The sequence below is a fragment of the Channa argus genome, chromosome 1 (assembly GCF_033026475.1).
Source record: "Channa argus isolate prfri chromosome 1, Channa argus male v1.0, whole genome shotgun sequence".
NCBI lineage: Eukaryota > Metazoa > Chordata > Actinopteri > Anabantiformes > Channidae > Channa > Channa argus.
This window is the reverse complement of record NC_090197.1, coordinates 9974109-9989960: the sequence shown is the minus strand read 5'-3', so window position 1 is coordinate 9989960 and position 15852 is coordinate 9974109. Positions and strand designations below refer to the sequence as shown.

The following is a 15852-nucleotide window of genomic DNA, read 5'->3' as shown; positions in this document are numbered from 1 at the left end:
TTCTGAAATGACACATGAACCAGCCACAGCACAACCTGGGCCAGAATCAGAAATGACACATGAACCAGCCACAGCACAACCTGCACCAGATTCTGAAATGACACATGAACCAGCCACAGCACAACCTGCACCAGATTCTGAAATGACACATGAACCAGCCACAGCACCTCCTGAGCCAGAATCAGAAACAAAACTGGAAGAGGCCACTGCTCCACCGGCACCAGATTCTGAATTGACACATGAACCAGCCACAGCACCTCCTGAGCCAGAATCAGAAACAAAACTGGAAGAGGCCACTGCTCCACCTGCACCAGATTCTGAAATGACACAGGAACCAGCCACAGCACAACCTGGACCAGAATCAGAAACAACACATGAACCAGCCACAGCACATCCTGAGCCAGAATCAGAAACAAAACTGGAAGAGGCCACTGCTCCACCTGCACCAGATTCTGAATTGACACATGAACCCGCCACAGCACCTCCTGAGCCAGAATCAGAAACAAAGCTAGAAGAGGCCACTGCACCACCTGCACCAGATTCTGAAACAGCACATGAACCAGCAACAGCACCTCCTGGGCCAGGATCAGAAACAAAACTGGAAGAGGCCACTGCTCCAACTGCACCAGATTCTGAAATGACACATGAACCAGCAACAGTACAACCTGCACCAGATTCTGAAAAAACACATGAACCAGCCACAGCAGAACCTGGGCCAGAATCAGAAACAGCCCCTATAGCAGCTACTGCACCTCCTGAGCCAGAATCAGAAAGAAAATTGGAAGTGGCCACAGCACAACCTGCACCAGATTCTGAAATGACACAGGAACCAGCCACAGCACAACCTGGGCCAGAATCAGAAACAAAACTGGAAGAGGCCACTGCTCCACCTGCACCAGATTCTGAAATGACACATGAACCAGCCACAGCACAACCTGGGCCAGAATCAGAAATGACACATGAAACAGCCACAGCACAACCTGCACCAGATTCTGAAATGACACATGAACCAGCCACAGCACAACCTGCACCAGATTCTGAAATGACACAGGAACCAGCCACAGCACAACCTGCACCATATTCTGAAATGACACATGAACCAGCCACAGCACAACCTGAGCCAGAATCAGAAACAACTCCTATAGCAGTGACTGCACCTCCTGAGCCAGAATCAGAAACAAAACTGGAAGAGGCCACTGCTCCACCTGCACCAGATTCTGAAACAACATATGAACCAGCCACAGCACAACCTGGACCAGAATCAGAAACAACACATGAACCAGGAACAGCACAACCTGGGCCAGAATCAGAAACAAAACAGGAAGAGGCCACTGCTCCACCTGCACCAGATTCTGAAATGACACATAAACCAGCCACAGCACAACCTGGGCCAGAATCAGAAACAACACATGAACCAGCAACTACTTCACCTGAGCCAGATATACAAACATCACTTGAACCACCTAGTGCAACACCTGGATCAGATTCAGAAACTACTCCTCAAGCAAGTGCACCACCATCACCCGGGCTGGTTTCAGTAACGACACTTGTAGCTGCGATTGAACCTATATTAGAAACACTAACACCTGATCACGAGTCAACCAAATTAACCCTGTCAGACACCACAAGGAAAGATGAACCTCCTCATGAGAGTGAGTCAGTAGGGCAAAGACCAATAAATCAAAAATACACAGAGTCATATGCTTATTATCTACCTAACATCCCTCCTGAAATTGAACACACGTCAAAACCACAGTGGAGAAGGCGTAAATGTCATAGAGGGTAAACTGAGTAAAAATGTTTCTATAATTCATATTGTCTGATAATAAAATTATGTAAAAAAACTTGGTGAAACGTGTAATAGTAGTGTGTTCGGACAATGCAAATAAATTTAAACCGCTTTGTTTTTTTTTTCAAACCAAAAAAATGATACCTGAGGTGGCAAATACATCCCCAAACAATGAGTGCAATCAAGAACAATTTGAAAAAATATTTCAGGCAATAAATAGCTCATAGTTTCTACTTCCTATTTCATGTTTTTTAACATTTCACATTCTCTACACCTGGGATAATTTTTTTTTTGATAGTTTGCAATGTATTTATTTTATGTTTGCAAGACTTAGTAGAATCTGTGGTCTATTTAAAAAGCGAAGTCTTTAATGGTAACCAATATTTTGTTTAATGCTTGTTTAATATGAGCAGATGCAAATTCCATAAACCTGAATGTGTGTCATCTCTGAGGTAGAATTCTCTGATTTCCAAGATTAACATTAGCAATTTTAGAAATGAATATAGTTAAAAGTGTGTTTTCTAGAACAATTTGTTTTTAGAGTAAGGTCAGAAGCTTAATGACATTACCTAATTCATAGAAATTTAATTTCCATTAAAATAGTAATAATTATTATTATTATAACAACAATATAAACATAGTGCACTTTTCTTAAATTGTCACTAAAAGCCAGTTTTCTAAATATAACTCTCAGAACTTCAAAATGTTTTCCCACATTTATTGCTACATACACTACTCACAAAAAGTCAGAAAATGTCAGGTGTTAGGTGAAATGTCAGAATGCACCTAAAATGCACTGGGTGTGCACATGTCTGACTGTCCAATGTTTCAGTGCTTATTGCATAACGTTCTGTTCTCTAACAAGGTGATTAATGCAAAAAATCCCAACGTGATCCACGAATGATGTCTGGTTCATGAATTAACCACTAAATGTTCTGGTTCAATGACAATTTGTATTTAAACAGTTTAAACTCTCTCATCGTGCTGTTCATATTTTGACATCATGAGACCATTAGGACACCTAACAACTGCCGAGTTATTGAGACTTTGACTTTTTTTTTTCACTGTTTTTAGCTTTTGTTTTAATAAATTCTTAGAGATGAAGAAATTACCATTGTATGCTTATACCTAAATGCTCTGCTTTCATGATATAATATCACTGTCGCATGAACTTTTTAGATGTTCCATAAATTGTACCTGAAAGTTGAATATCCCTAACTTTTTGTGAATACTGATTTTCCTTATCACCATTTTGCATAATTGATTAACATCGATAAACAAGAATTAACCCTTTGTATCAGCTAAATTATTCTCTCTTAGGTTTAGAAAATTTGAGCATAATGCCTGTGAAAATGTAACACAGGTCAAACCTGGACAAACATCCACAAAAACCAATGCCTAATTTTGGAAAGGGTTGTCTTGAAAAATCTGGACCATAACCAAACAAATAATTGGATAACAAAAAAATAAAATAAAAAAGATTTACATAGCATTCTTCATTTCTGCTACCTAAAACAATAAGTATTGTCTTACACATTTAGTTAATTACATGTAATATAATTTCAACTTTCATCTTTTCAGATCTCCACTTAAATTGAAATATTCACAATGTGTGTTCAAACTAAAGACACTACAAATATATAAATATATACAACACATTAGAGAGTGACAGAAATGTGAGGCCCACATGTATTTTTGGGCCTCAGGCAAAACGAACCTTTGTGGGTTAATCCAGGCCTACTTGAACCTGAAGGTAATTAAACTACAGATACAGACGCTAAGAGACAGCGCCTAGAAATTGGCTACTAAAAGTTTACCAGTGGCAAGAAAACTTTTCATTAAAAAAAAAAAAATGCTAATCGGTTCCATTTCAAGATGTAACTTTTTCCCTGAACTGTTTCCCTGAATTTGAGAATGTAATTATCATCAGCGATCAAAAACTGTTACGTTGTGAAAAGCAGGATTTGAAATTTGAACGTTAGGCTCCTGCTTCTTCCTCATTTTCCAAATGTGTCCCCAGATCCTCCCATGAGAGATCTGCCCAGATCCGCCCCTGTATATATTTCATAGTCATCCCATTTGGAGAAGGACACAGTAGGTGTAAGGTTTTCTTGTTTTTGTTGCTCTTACTGTCTTTTCGTCAGTAGACGGCAATGTCGATATTTTCTATAAACCGTCGTGCGTAATGGAAACGCACACGTGGTGTCAGATTAAGGGCAGATTACCTTTCATCAAACACTTTGGGAGGGGGGGGGGGGGGGGAGGCAGCGTGTGACTCGCCCAAACCTCCACGTTACTTGGCAGCTGCTGGTTTGCTGATGTCAAGAGAAGGAAAAAGCGCGACTTCCTTGTTACCGGCTCCAAAGTAAAAAAGAAGCTTATCGTCGGCCACATCCACTGTCAGCTGTGGCTCTTCACATGGAAACGCGAGCGAGAAGACGCGATTGACAGCTCATCTGGGGATTTTAAAGACGCGTCTTACACACTGGCAAGTTTATCTCTTGTTTTGTTAAAGTGAAACTGAGGCGGAAACGGCAGGGAGGACTTTTCAACCCGATTCAAACGATTATACGTCATTTTTATTGCATTTATTCAGATGGTGAGAAAAAAAAATGGCATTCCAAACCCAAAGGACGTAAAGTGAAAGGTTTAAGTCCGAGAGAAACGCGTTTTTTGTTCAAAATCCAAAGCACGGTCGAAAACCCGAAGATTAAATGTGGAAGTCAACTTATAACAGTTTATGAAAATTGCCGAATATTCATATTAGCACCCAAACAGAAGCTAAAAGTAGTGAATTTTGGTGCATTTCTGCTTAAAAAAAAATAAATCACATGGCACGTGAGTCCACTCATATACTTATTAATGCACCATAAGAAAGTACAGTAACTAGGTACATTTACTGGTAGAACAATAATTACAGCTGCACATTTACTTTTAGAGGAGTTTTATTTTTAGGGAGAAACATTTACTCCACAGTGGGATACAACACCCTACTTAAATCCAGCTTGCATTTTAGTGCATTAATACATTAGTACTTATACTTTTATATTTTAAGTACAGACCTTATATTTGTACTTGATTTTGAATGTTTTACTTGTATTGGGCTGTACATGTGATACTTTTAACTTTTGTTGTGCTCCTTAATAAAACACCTCGGGCTGTTTTCCACCATTGCTTTTCTGATTTGTTTCACCTCTGGAAGAAAAGTGCAGTTAATGCAGAAACTACTGTTTTCTTTTCAGGCTGCAGATGACACAGGAACAATTATGTGTTTTTCCAGTCAGGTGGGACATGAGTGGGCTGCCCAGAAGAAGAAGCTGATGTTGCCTTTTTCAGATCTGTACACATGTGGAGTGCCGTCCCCGCCTTACCGTCTCTGAAGCTCACAGACTCTGCATGGATCTTCTCTTCACTCCTCCCAGCTCAAAACTCTTCTCGTCCTTGCTGTGAGAAAATGTATCACCGTGAAATGGACCCCTCCACAGACCCTCAGTTCTTGGAGGCCCAGCTGGACTTCTTCCATAAGCTCGGATACTCCACAGCTCAGGTTCAGGCTGTTCAGCACAAGTTTGGCACCAACATGGACACAGATAAACTTCTTGGGGAGCTGGTAAAAGTCGGGGCCAGACGAGAGGGCGGACAGAGGCCGGTGACCATGATGTCGGTGCTGGTGCCCAAAGGTGATCTCCAGACTTCGGGGCCGACCCTGCAGCTGCCCGTTGCTGCTTCGTCCACCCAGAGCAGAGAAGAGAGCATTGAGGATGAGGACTCTCTAAAACCCGTTGTCATAGACGGCAGCAACGTGGCCATGAGGTGAGAAACTCAACAAAATAAGATTTTCAAGAAATTACACATTCTAGCTTCTAAAAGGTCAAGATTTAATGCTTTTAATTGTTTCATATCATTTGAAGCTGCACAAAATATATCCACTATGTAGAAAATCAGATAGTTGTTTGGCATTTTCATCTCCTCAAGTGTGAATGCTTTTGGTTTTTCGTTGTCATGTATGATGGTAAACTGTATATTGTTTGGTCTTTGGACTGTGGATCGGATTAAAGCAAGATTTTTAGCTGTGGAAAGTTCCTATGAGTAATCTTGCTATTTTCTATCATCTTATAGACAAAAGAATTTGAGTTAAAAGTAAACACAATCATTAGTTGGTCCTGCCGTAGTAAAGTGCATAACTATATCTGTTCCAGGACACTTAAGTCATCAGAAACTTGAAAACGTCTGCCTGCTGTTGCTCTTTTCACACTTCCTTATTGCTCGAGGACATGTCAAGTATTGACAAGTCTTTTTGTTATTTCGTTTGGTTAAGTAAATCCCTGTGTGCTGTGCGTTCTATTTTTACTTTCTCTTCTCACAGTTAATAAAAAAAAAAAATCATAATCTGTCACACAGAAATGTACTATTTCAGCTTTAGTGTAATTTTGTGCTCAGACTGAGAACAAAGTCTCTTACTGGCAGAAACCTCAACAGTGGAAGTAACACTATAATAAACACGAGCCATTTTATTGACATTTACTTTAATCTCCCATCATGCAATGATTCACTTTGTTTTGGAGATAAACGGCTTCCTGATTTGAGGCTGAGATGCAGAGGTCTGTTCTGACCTTTTGGCTTTAGTTTATCTCACGTTATTCATTTCCACATAAAAAAAACCCTGAGGGGAAATGAAAACCAAAATGCTTTATGCTTGGCTGTGGTGGAAAGGTTTAAGAAAAGGCAACGAAGTGCAGTTGGAAACACTTCCCACTGCTCTGGGTGTTTTCCGTGTTATTTCTAATATGCCAATCAGCCACATGTGGCATTCTGACCTGTCTGAGGCTACTCGGCACCAGATGCACCAAGCTGTGATGAACTTCGTGTCCTGACGCCTGTCGATGATGGCAGCGATGCATTTTGTTTTTTAACATGGCTTCACTCTGCCTGCACAGGGCGTGATGCGATCAGCGCTGCCAACTTCAGCTACAGGCCAAGTGCATGCAGACTGTGTGCGGGTGCGTGGAGCGTTGTGTGCAGCACAGTTGTATGAAAACAGCTATTAAGGTACAAGGCAGTGAGTAGAGGGAAAACGAAGCTACATGATGACTTTCTTTAGAGTCTAAAAAGATTTTGCTTTCTTAATCAACCAAGACCTACACAAATCATTTCACCTAAACATTCCATGAAAGATAGAAATCAATTGGCAAATCAAAACAGATTTATTTTTTTTTTCTTCATATGAGTTTGGGCTGGTGCTCCTTCGACTACATTATCTTATTGCACCATCTCCTTTTGCAAGCGCTTATTAGCACTCAACTGGAAAATTGCCGCCACTAGCTCTTTATTTCAGTGAACCAGTTCCTACTATTTGCACGACTGCAGCTGATGGAAATGCAAGTTGATTCGCTTTTCAACTGTCATCTGATGTTTCCTTGATTTTAAAGTATTACATGAATTGTGTTGCTTCTTCTTCACATATCATGTGCTTTAAAATTAACCATTCTCTTCCAAACCACTTAATTATTCAATTTGTATAGTTGATGACCATTTACGGCCGGCACAGACACTGCACAAATACGTTTAAAGTGACAGGGCGAACGTGCTGGAGGTACTGTCATGTGCAAAAGTTAACACGCCCTCTGTTAATTCTGTTTTCTTGTGTATAAGTAAAACAATCTCAGAGGGACAACAACGTTTTTCACTGTGGTTATTATTTAACAAAAATTAAACCCAAAGAAAACTTCTTACTACTTCCTTAAGAAATAATGAGGTAAGTTGCAGCCAGGTGCTTCTAGTCATCAGCCCTCCATTGTTGATCATCAGCGGGTCTGCAGGAGTTTGGCGGTTTGCTGTTCTGGAGCATTCAGGTGTGTGTAACACGGGGCCAAGGAGGAAAGACCCTGGTCTTAGAGAAGCAATTGTTGCTGTACATCAGTCTGGAAAAGGTATTAAAAGCCATTGCCAAACAATTTGAAGGTCAACAGTTTACAGTGAGAAAGATGACATAGTAGAGGAAAGTGTTTATGACAGTTGCCGGTTGTCCCAGGAGTTTACATCCCAGCACATTTACCGCAAGGTCCATGACAGCACAGTTAGAAGAAGAGTGAACAAGCGTTGCTAGGAGAAAGCCTCATCTGCCTTTAAAAAAAAAAAAAAAAAAAAAAAGAAAAAAAAATGTGAAAGTGTGACTGAGGCAAAACTGCATCTGAACAAACCACAAGACATCTTTGTCCTTCCCAGTGCCATGTTTGAAGAAAACCAAAGCAGCGTTTCAGCAGAAACACCTCATACCCACTGTCAAACAGGGCTGATGATTCGGGTTTGTTTTGTAGAAACAGGACCTGTCAACACCTTGCAGTCATCGAGGTGACAAACTCCTCTCAATACCAGGGTACCAAGAGAATCTAGGTCTTGGAATGGCCTAATCAAAGTCCAGACCTCAACCCATTTCAAATGTTGTGGCAGGTCGTTAGGAGAGCAGTGCATAAGCAGACGCCCAAAATCCTCAATGAACTGAAGCAGTGTTGTACCGAAGAATGGACCAGAATTCCACCACAACGATGTGAGAGACTGATAAAGTGGATAATTAATTTATATTTCACTTCAATGGAGTGCTACACACACACACACGACTGACCTAAAGAACCTCATTTCATGACAAAACATTTTATAGATATTTTTTACATATTTCAGTCTAGACAACATCAATCAACACACCAACACTGTTATTAGTTGCGTTTCATTGCTTACAATGCCATTAAATTATACTTGTGACAAACTGGTTCCGCTTGCATGGGAAAAATTAATGTCCTCGCTGTTGACTCTGTATTTGCATTGCACATCGCATGAGGGATTGCTCAACATGAAAGGCATTGTTACTTTAATTAAAGCATGATACACCAGTTTTGCAAACCCAATTAAAGCTTCACCTAACCGTTGCCTTTGGCAGTGACGAGCAGGCCGTGTGCACTGTAGCATCCCGGTTGGTTTTTTTTCCCCTCAGTGTTGAAGGAAACAAACAGAAGCGGGAACCGTTGTTTTTTAATATATATACATATATATTTTCATATGGGTATTTTTCTATATACTACATGTTTTAGGAACTGAGGAATGAGTGGGAGAGGAAACATTTACATAGTGAAAGATCCATGTGTGCTGAGAATACACACCCCTCTGTTCTTTGCCTCTGTGCCTGAATAGTCAGGCATGTCTGTTCAGGCACGCCTTAAACTAGCTGCTCAAATATGCAAATCAGCACATGTGCATATGTGTGTGCCTTCGTGTTCCTGCTATGCTTATAGGGAAAGACCTCATTTCTCCAGGAACTGGCCTGACAGCATTTTTCTGCATGGCTCACTGGATGGTGATAAAGCTGTCACCAAACAAACCAACCAGCATAATTTCAACCAAAAATACAAGAATCAAGTCTTTTCGGTTTCCAATAGAGACTTGAATGGTTCAAAGACAAGTAACAACACAACTGTAGCTGGTTATGGTTATAAAACTTGAATTCTATTCATATCTGCTTACTGCTAATATAGTGTTTTAACATAGTGTCATAAACCCTTTGTTAAATGTCAATACGCTTTGAAATGCGAAATAGGGGGATGTTGCTACCACTAAAGCATTTGAGTATTTTTTTTTGCCTTCTCATTTTGTGATATACTAGAAAATGTCAGGTATTTGCATATATAAATTCAACCGTTTGAAATAAACTGATCATGACTCATATTCAACCTGCACAAAAGGATGGGCAGAACCTAGTTTGATATTCTGGTAAATACACTTCCACTGTTGATTTTTGAGTATTTTTAGGTTTATACTTTTAGAATTTACAGTTCAAAAAACAGATTATTTTCCTTGTTATCGGTCTTTATATAAATTTTACCTCTGTGTGGAAAGTTCCCTCTTGCCCTGTTCTGATTGGCCAGCTCTGGGTGTAGGTGTGTGGACCCAAAGCAGAGGTTCGTTTATGGCTTTTTCATAACTTTGGCATTGTTTAACATGAACACCCATCATCACAACAATACAACAATAAGGTCTGGACTCCAGATTGTCTACTTTTTCTGAGCCATTCTGTTCAAGAACTATACTGCAGTATTTAGGCCAAGGGTCAACAGAAGTCCCTGAGGGCCACTGTCCTCCTTGTTTTTCCAAATATCCCCACCCAACCCACCACTGACACCATTTTAGAAGAGGGCGGAGTGGGGGAGGTTAATTGGTACCTTCCAGCTTTCGATTGAATGAACATGTCTGATCCAGATAATCGGCAGTGGGTAGGGTGCAGATGTTTGTTCTTCCGAGACAATTCAGCTTTTGTCCTCAAAAACTTCGCTGCCAGTGCTGAGTAACAAAGTGATCTTTGGCTAACCTCAGGTGCAATGATGGGTTTTGGTAAAATATTAGACCAAATGATGTCTTTTGACATTTAAAAATACTTACAAATTCAAGTAGCTCTAACCTTCAATGCTAACTTCACTTCTGCTAACGCAGGCCTGAGGGTTCACATTATTCTCCTGGTGTTCACCATCATGTTTGAATGATGTATTCAATATGGACAAGACTAATACAACAACATGAGTGTTTTATACCTAAATGCAGTGACTTTTTTTTTTTTCTTGCCACGGTCCAACATGTTCATTCAACCATCGAAGGGTGACGTTTTAAAGTTTCGCCCGTGAAGCTTTCAACCATGGATGTTTGTTTAGTTCCTAGGGTGTGATATTATCTAGTTTGTCATTAATTTTTTTTATTTTTTTTCCTGGTTTTCATGTTTTCATTCAGCCATGGGAACAAGGAAGTTTTCTCATGTTTGGGAATCCAGTTAGCTGTGAATTTCTTCTTGGACAGAGGCCACACTGAAGTGACCGTGTTTGTTCCCTCATGGAGGAAGGAGCAGCCCCGACCAGATGTACCCATCACAGGTAAGATGATGGGAATTTGACATTTGTTGTAATGCTCACCACTTCCTCCTTTACCTGCCACCAGTGAACACTACCTTCATTGTTAATTGAAATTAAGGTGTGCCAGCAGTACTGTGAAATTCAGTTTTGGTGGTGTGGAAAAAAAAAAAAAAAAAAAAAGAAAAGCAGTGTTTGCTAAATTCATTTATTAATCAGTTGACTGTTTTATCTCTCTGTTCTATGTCTTGAACTAAACAAAGCATTACAATATATGAGCTTGTTTTAAAGGGTGTTTTTACTATTTTTGGAGGGGTGAGCTTAAGAATCCCCACTTTTTTGACGTAAACCGGAGTGAAAATGGCTTCATTAACGGCGCAGGACATCATTTCCACTTATGCAACTGCTGCTTTGCACAGTGAAAACCACTGCTCTAGATGGGAAATACCCTGTGTGGGTTTTCGTTTATCCCAAATACTAAGTAAGCAAGCTTTCTTTGTGTAATTCAAGTAGCTATAACTCAAAAGATTAAAATGCAGGGTTTTTCCAATGGCCTGTGATGCCAAAAGATAACTATTTAAACAGTCATCATAACCACTTTGGTGGCCTAGATTTGGAAGCACCTTACTGACACTGAACCGCCCGCTTGCTTAAATGTAAATGGACCGATTGTAGAAGAACTGCAGGTTTTGTGGAAGGATGCATTAGGAAACTTAGATTTGATTTAAGCTGTTTAAATATTAATTGAGTGCTGGGAAACACCCAAACGAACAGGCAGCTGTTCCTGCTAAGGGATAATTAAGGTTGCATATGATGTGTCGTTCTTATTTAGATGTGCATGATTTACATAATGCAAATATAGCATCAATGTGGGAAAACAGATGATGGTGTGAAAGGGGTCACTCGTGGTGATGCTTACAGATAGTTGTCACTTAAATGCGAAGCTTCATGAGGCTTTCTGCCAAGTTTCAGTTTTGTGGTTAGCAGTCCGACCTGCAGTTTTACTGTTCTGTGACACTCTCAGTATTCTCATACTGTCGTTTTTAGAGAAAAAGCTCTAAAATCCCACTGTACACTCTGTTCTCAGCCCCAAACATCATAGCGGCACACTAACATTTAACTAGAGAACATGCTGTAGTATTTCGTAGCTGAGGAGTTCAGCTTTATTTGTATAGCACCATAACATGCAAAAGTCATTCAAAGTCTTTAACAGCATGATAGAACAGTAGAGAATGAGTTCCAACAGAAATAAAGATAAACAGCTCGCTAACATTAGCACCTACACACACGATCAAAACTTGAAATAAATAACGACTCAAAATGCTTGAGCTGATTTCAACACGAGCCATTGTTTCCTTCACAATATCAATGTGATGGTAGCATAATTGTGCTTAGAGCTGCCACCTGACACTTAGAAAATCCTCTGTTCGAATCCAGGGGCTGCAGCCTTTCTGTGTTGGATTTGCTTTTCCCTGCGTGTGTTTGCTCTAACAGTCCTACAGGTTATTTGGTGACTCTAAATTGTCCGTAGGTGTGAATGAGAGTGTGTGTCTCTCTGTGTTGGCCCTGAGATAGACTGGAAACCAATCCAGAGTGGACCCCACCCCTTCCCCAGTGACAACTCTGTGACCAGCCTCCTGTGACCCTGAACAGAGTGAAATGGTAAAGATGATGGATGGATGAATTTTAAGAAGGAACTAATGTCATCTTATGTTTCGTTTACAGATCAGCACATTTTGCGAGACCTGGAAAAGAGGAAGATCCTGGTGTTCACACCGTCTCGACGTGTCGCGGGCAAACGGGTGGTGTGTAATGACGACTGCTTCATCGTCAAGCTGGCCTTTGAGTCTGACGGGATTATAGTGTCCAACGACATGTACCGCGACCTTCAGGCAGTGAAGCCAGAGTGGAAGCGCTTCATCGAGGAGAGGCTCCTGATGTACTCCTTTGTTAATAACAAGTGAGTCCTGCCATCTTGACATTTAACAGAGAAAAGATAAACGAGTACATCAGGGACAAGTGTTAAGCCATAAAGTTCTAATTTTACACTGATTTTTGAATTTCTCTCCGACGCAGGTTCATGCCTCCTGACGATCCTCTAGGACGCCATGGACCGACCCTAGAGAATTTCCTACGGATGTTTCCAAAGACTCAGAAAAAACAGCTGTGCCCATATGGTGAGCAAAGAGAAACAGGGTGCAGATTTGATGAAAAGAGATGAACTGTCAGCATGTGGGTGGGGAAACAAAGACTTTAAAGGGTTCGTATTCTAGTGATGTACTGCTGCCAACGTTAGCATCATAAGGTGCTGCCATTCATCACACTGCACGTGGGAGGTTTCAGATCGTAAACGCTGTGACAACCAGCACGTAACATGTTCAGCACCTCTGAGTAAGCGTTGTTTGAAACCACAATATTGCTTGACCAGCAGTTTTCAAGTCTGTGTCTTTCAGACTTAGTCAGCCTTTAAAAACATTTGAGTTGCCCCAATTTACTGTAAGTTACATTTGTTGAAGGCTGCCACAAAGGGAACACACTGTCAACTGAAAACAGGTCAGTCAGTATCTAGAGATGAATCAGAAACTGACATGAAATGAAACTTAAAATCGGCCAAGGACTATCACAGATTTTGAGCTTCAAAATTGTGCATGTAAGTTCCAGATATTATGTCCCCGATACGCTTAAAATGACCCGTTTAATAAGCAAACTACTTTACATTACATTCTGCTGCTCAAACAAATCCATACACAAGAGTTCACATACATCTATAGGAGGAAGTAAGAGCTCAGTTTGTGCAGAGATGTGAAGTGAAATGCAAACGTGTTGTTGGCGTTGGTGTGAACATGGCCGTCGCCAACCAAGTTGATGTGAAAGTCCGACAGTCGGCTGTGACAGCATGTTTAGATCTTTAAAGAGAATTTTTTTGCAAGCAATGTATCTATTTTAATAGTAATTAAGAAACCTGGCACAAACCTTTTAAGGTCACAGATCTAAATGGTGGTGTGTCAGAGCACATTTCATTGGGCCATAAACCGCCCACACAAAGGTGAACAAGTCAGATATTGCGCCACATTATCTGAGTGTTACATTATACTGTACATGGAGAACTGTAAATGTGAGTGTTTTGGGTTCAGCTATAATAGACCCAACAAGTACTCTTAATATTATTGGATGGAAATGGCGAAACGGCTACATCACTGAACTGAGCCAAAGCAACATGAAGGATGTGGGGAGTAGAAGAACAGGCTGAGACCTTGTAGATTGGGAGATGGAAAAGTGATCTGGTCCATACAAAGATTAAAGTGAGAGCTCTTATTGTGAAGACGCAGAAAGGGAAGTGCAAACGCATGTACAGTGACAAAAGACTCGGGGAAGGTTTCCCAGCATTTCATAATCATTTTTTTCCTCTATTGGAAAAGTGGGTGGGAGGGTCGGCCTACTCTGTATTAAGGCTTTGCTGTATATGCACTGCTGTGCTGGCATCCTCCTAAAACTTTGTGTGTTGCTTTTCCTTCAGGAAAGAAGTGCACGTATGGAATCAAATGTAAATTTCACCATCCTGAACGAGCCAAACAGTCTAACCGCTCATTGGCTGATGACCTACGTCTGAACAATAAGCACCCGTCCACTGCTCAGAAACAGTCTTCACCTCACTCTAGTCCGGTGCCTGGACAGAGCCTCTCAGAGGTGGAGGACATGGCAAAGAGACTGACCCTGGGACATTACAGCAGCTCAGTAAAGCAAGATCATAAAAATGAACATGTAGTTCAGGTGAAGCTGAGTCAGCGTTCCAGCAAGAGAGTCGCAGCTAGAAAAGAGAAGGCCAGCCAACACCCGTCTTCTGACCACGACTCAGTGCAGCATGGTGACTCTCAAGAGCAGCTGGACTCTGGATTAGGCTCCATAGACAGTCAGCCAATGGAGGCTCCTTGGAGTGTGTGCGAGCAGCAGTATCGTGCGGCTTACGGCAGCTGCCAGCTCAGCCACAGTGTAAAACAACAGCACTGTCATCCAAGAAGTGCACCGTGCAGCTGCTGCTCGCACAGTGCTCCGTCTCGGGGGGCCTCACCAGCTCTCCAGCACAACAACCAGCTTCACAGCATCGGGCCTGGGCCATATCATTACCCCAGCTATGGTAAATATGCGGGCAGCATGCACATAGATTTTCAGCACAGCCTGGCCCACAGCCACCCGCAGCAGTCGTACTGGTCCGATCAGTTCGGGGCCCACCCTGCGGCCCGGCGCAGCCTGCCGGGGGAAAGCTCGCAGTGGGATCCTCCTCAGGCCACGCAGCCAAGTCCCAGCAGGGAGGAAAGAGAGGTTGTCCGAAAGAAGCTCCTCGCTATCTTCAGTGCCCAGCTGGTGGACATGGCCATGGACATGTTTCCTCAGATGATGGATCCTCAGATGCTTGTCGCTGAGATCCTGATGCTGCAAAGTCAGAACCGCTTGCTAAGATGAGTTCAAGCCGAAACCACGTCTTTCAGTGGAAAGACCGAAAAGACTGCAGAAACCGTGAAAAACACGAGTTTTTGATTTCCTGTATTGTGGTATCCACCTTTCTATACTTTAAAGTTGTCTCTAAAGCAGCTAAATTTAGAGGCAGTATCCAGTTGATACAAATTGTATCTTATTTATAAATGTGAGAGGACAAGTGAATTTTAATGACCCTTAGTGGGATTAAAAGGTGATACTCCCAAATTCCCTTATGGTACAACTAGTGTCCACTTTATTAGGTACAAAGTAATTTAACTGTTGTGCTACGGTTTTATCATGGTCATAAAGTTTGTGTTTTGTAGAAAATGTTACGGCCGTCACGGTTAGTATTGATGTTGTCCTTTTGGGGACCAACCTGCTTCTATTGTTATCCGTCAATTTAATGGCCATTATCTGTTGTCATCTGCGCCTTTTTTAAATACGGGCTGAACCTGCTCCACACGCTTGCCAGCCCACGAGGTCATTACCATGCAATATTATGCATGCAAAGAATACACAGGTATGATTAGAATTAGGTACGAAAAGAACATAAATACAGAAACCACTGACAGTGTTTATACTATCAACGCCTTTGATCTCAGTGTGACATTACAGTTGTGTGTATGTTTTATTATTTCATGATGCCTACATTGACAGTTACTCAACTGTATAATAAAACTGGTCCAGGTTCATCTTGCTGAA

The 15852-nt window shown here is 41.3% G+C and overlaps 2 protein-coding genes across 3 annotated transcripts; both read left to right on the top strand.

The window, feature by feature from the left end:
- The first annotated feature begins 317 nt into the window (after positions 1–317).
- On the top strand, positions 318–2021 carry LOC137102192 (proteoglycan 4-like). The gene has a single exon (XM_067481427.1). It carries the CDS (start codon positions 323–325, stop codon positions 1784–1786), a length of 1464 nt encoding a protein of 487 aa, XP_067337528.1. The 5' UTR covers positions 318–322; the 3' UTR covers positions 1787–2021.
- A 2014-nt stretch (positions 2022–4035) lies between these two features.
- On the top strand, positions 4036–15852 carry zc3h12ab (zinc finger CCCH-type containing 12Ab). 2 transcript variants are annotated; one of them, XM_067495699.1, is made up of 6 exons: positions 4036–4277; positions 5070–5602; positions 10559–10698; positions 12400–12634; positions 12751–12851; positions 14192–15852. In XM_067495699.1, the coding sequence occupies exons 2-6, from the start codon at positions 5136–5138 to the stop codon at positions 15133–15135; spliced, it is 1887 nt and encodes a 628-aa protein (XP_067351800.1). In that variant the 5' UTR covers positions 4036–4277; positions 5070–5135; the 3' UTR covers positions 15136–15852. The 2 variants fall into 2 exon arrangements, with proteins under 2 accessions (XP_067351800.1, XP_067351791.1); XM_067495690.1 differs by having other exon boundaries at positions 4038–4277; positions 5032–5602.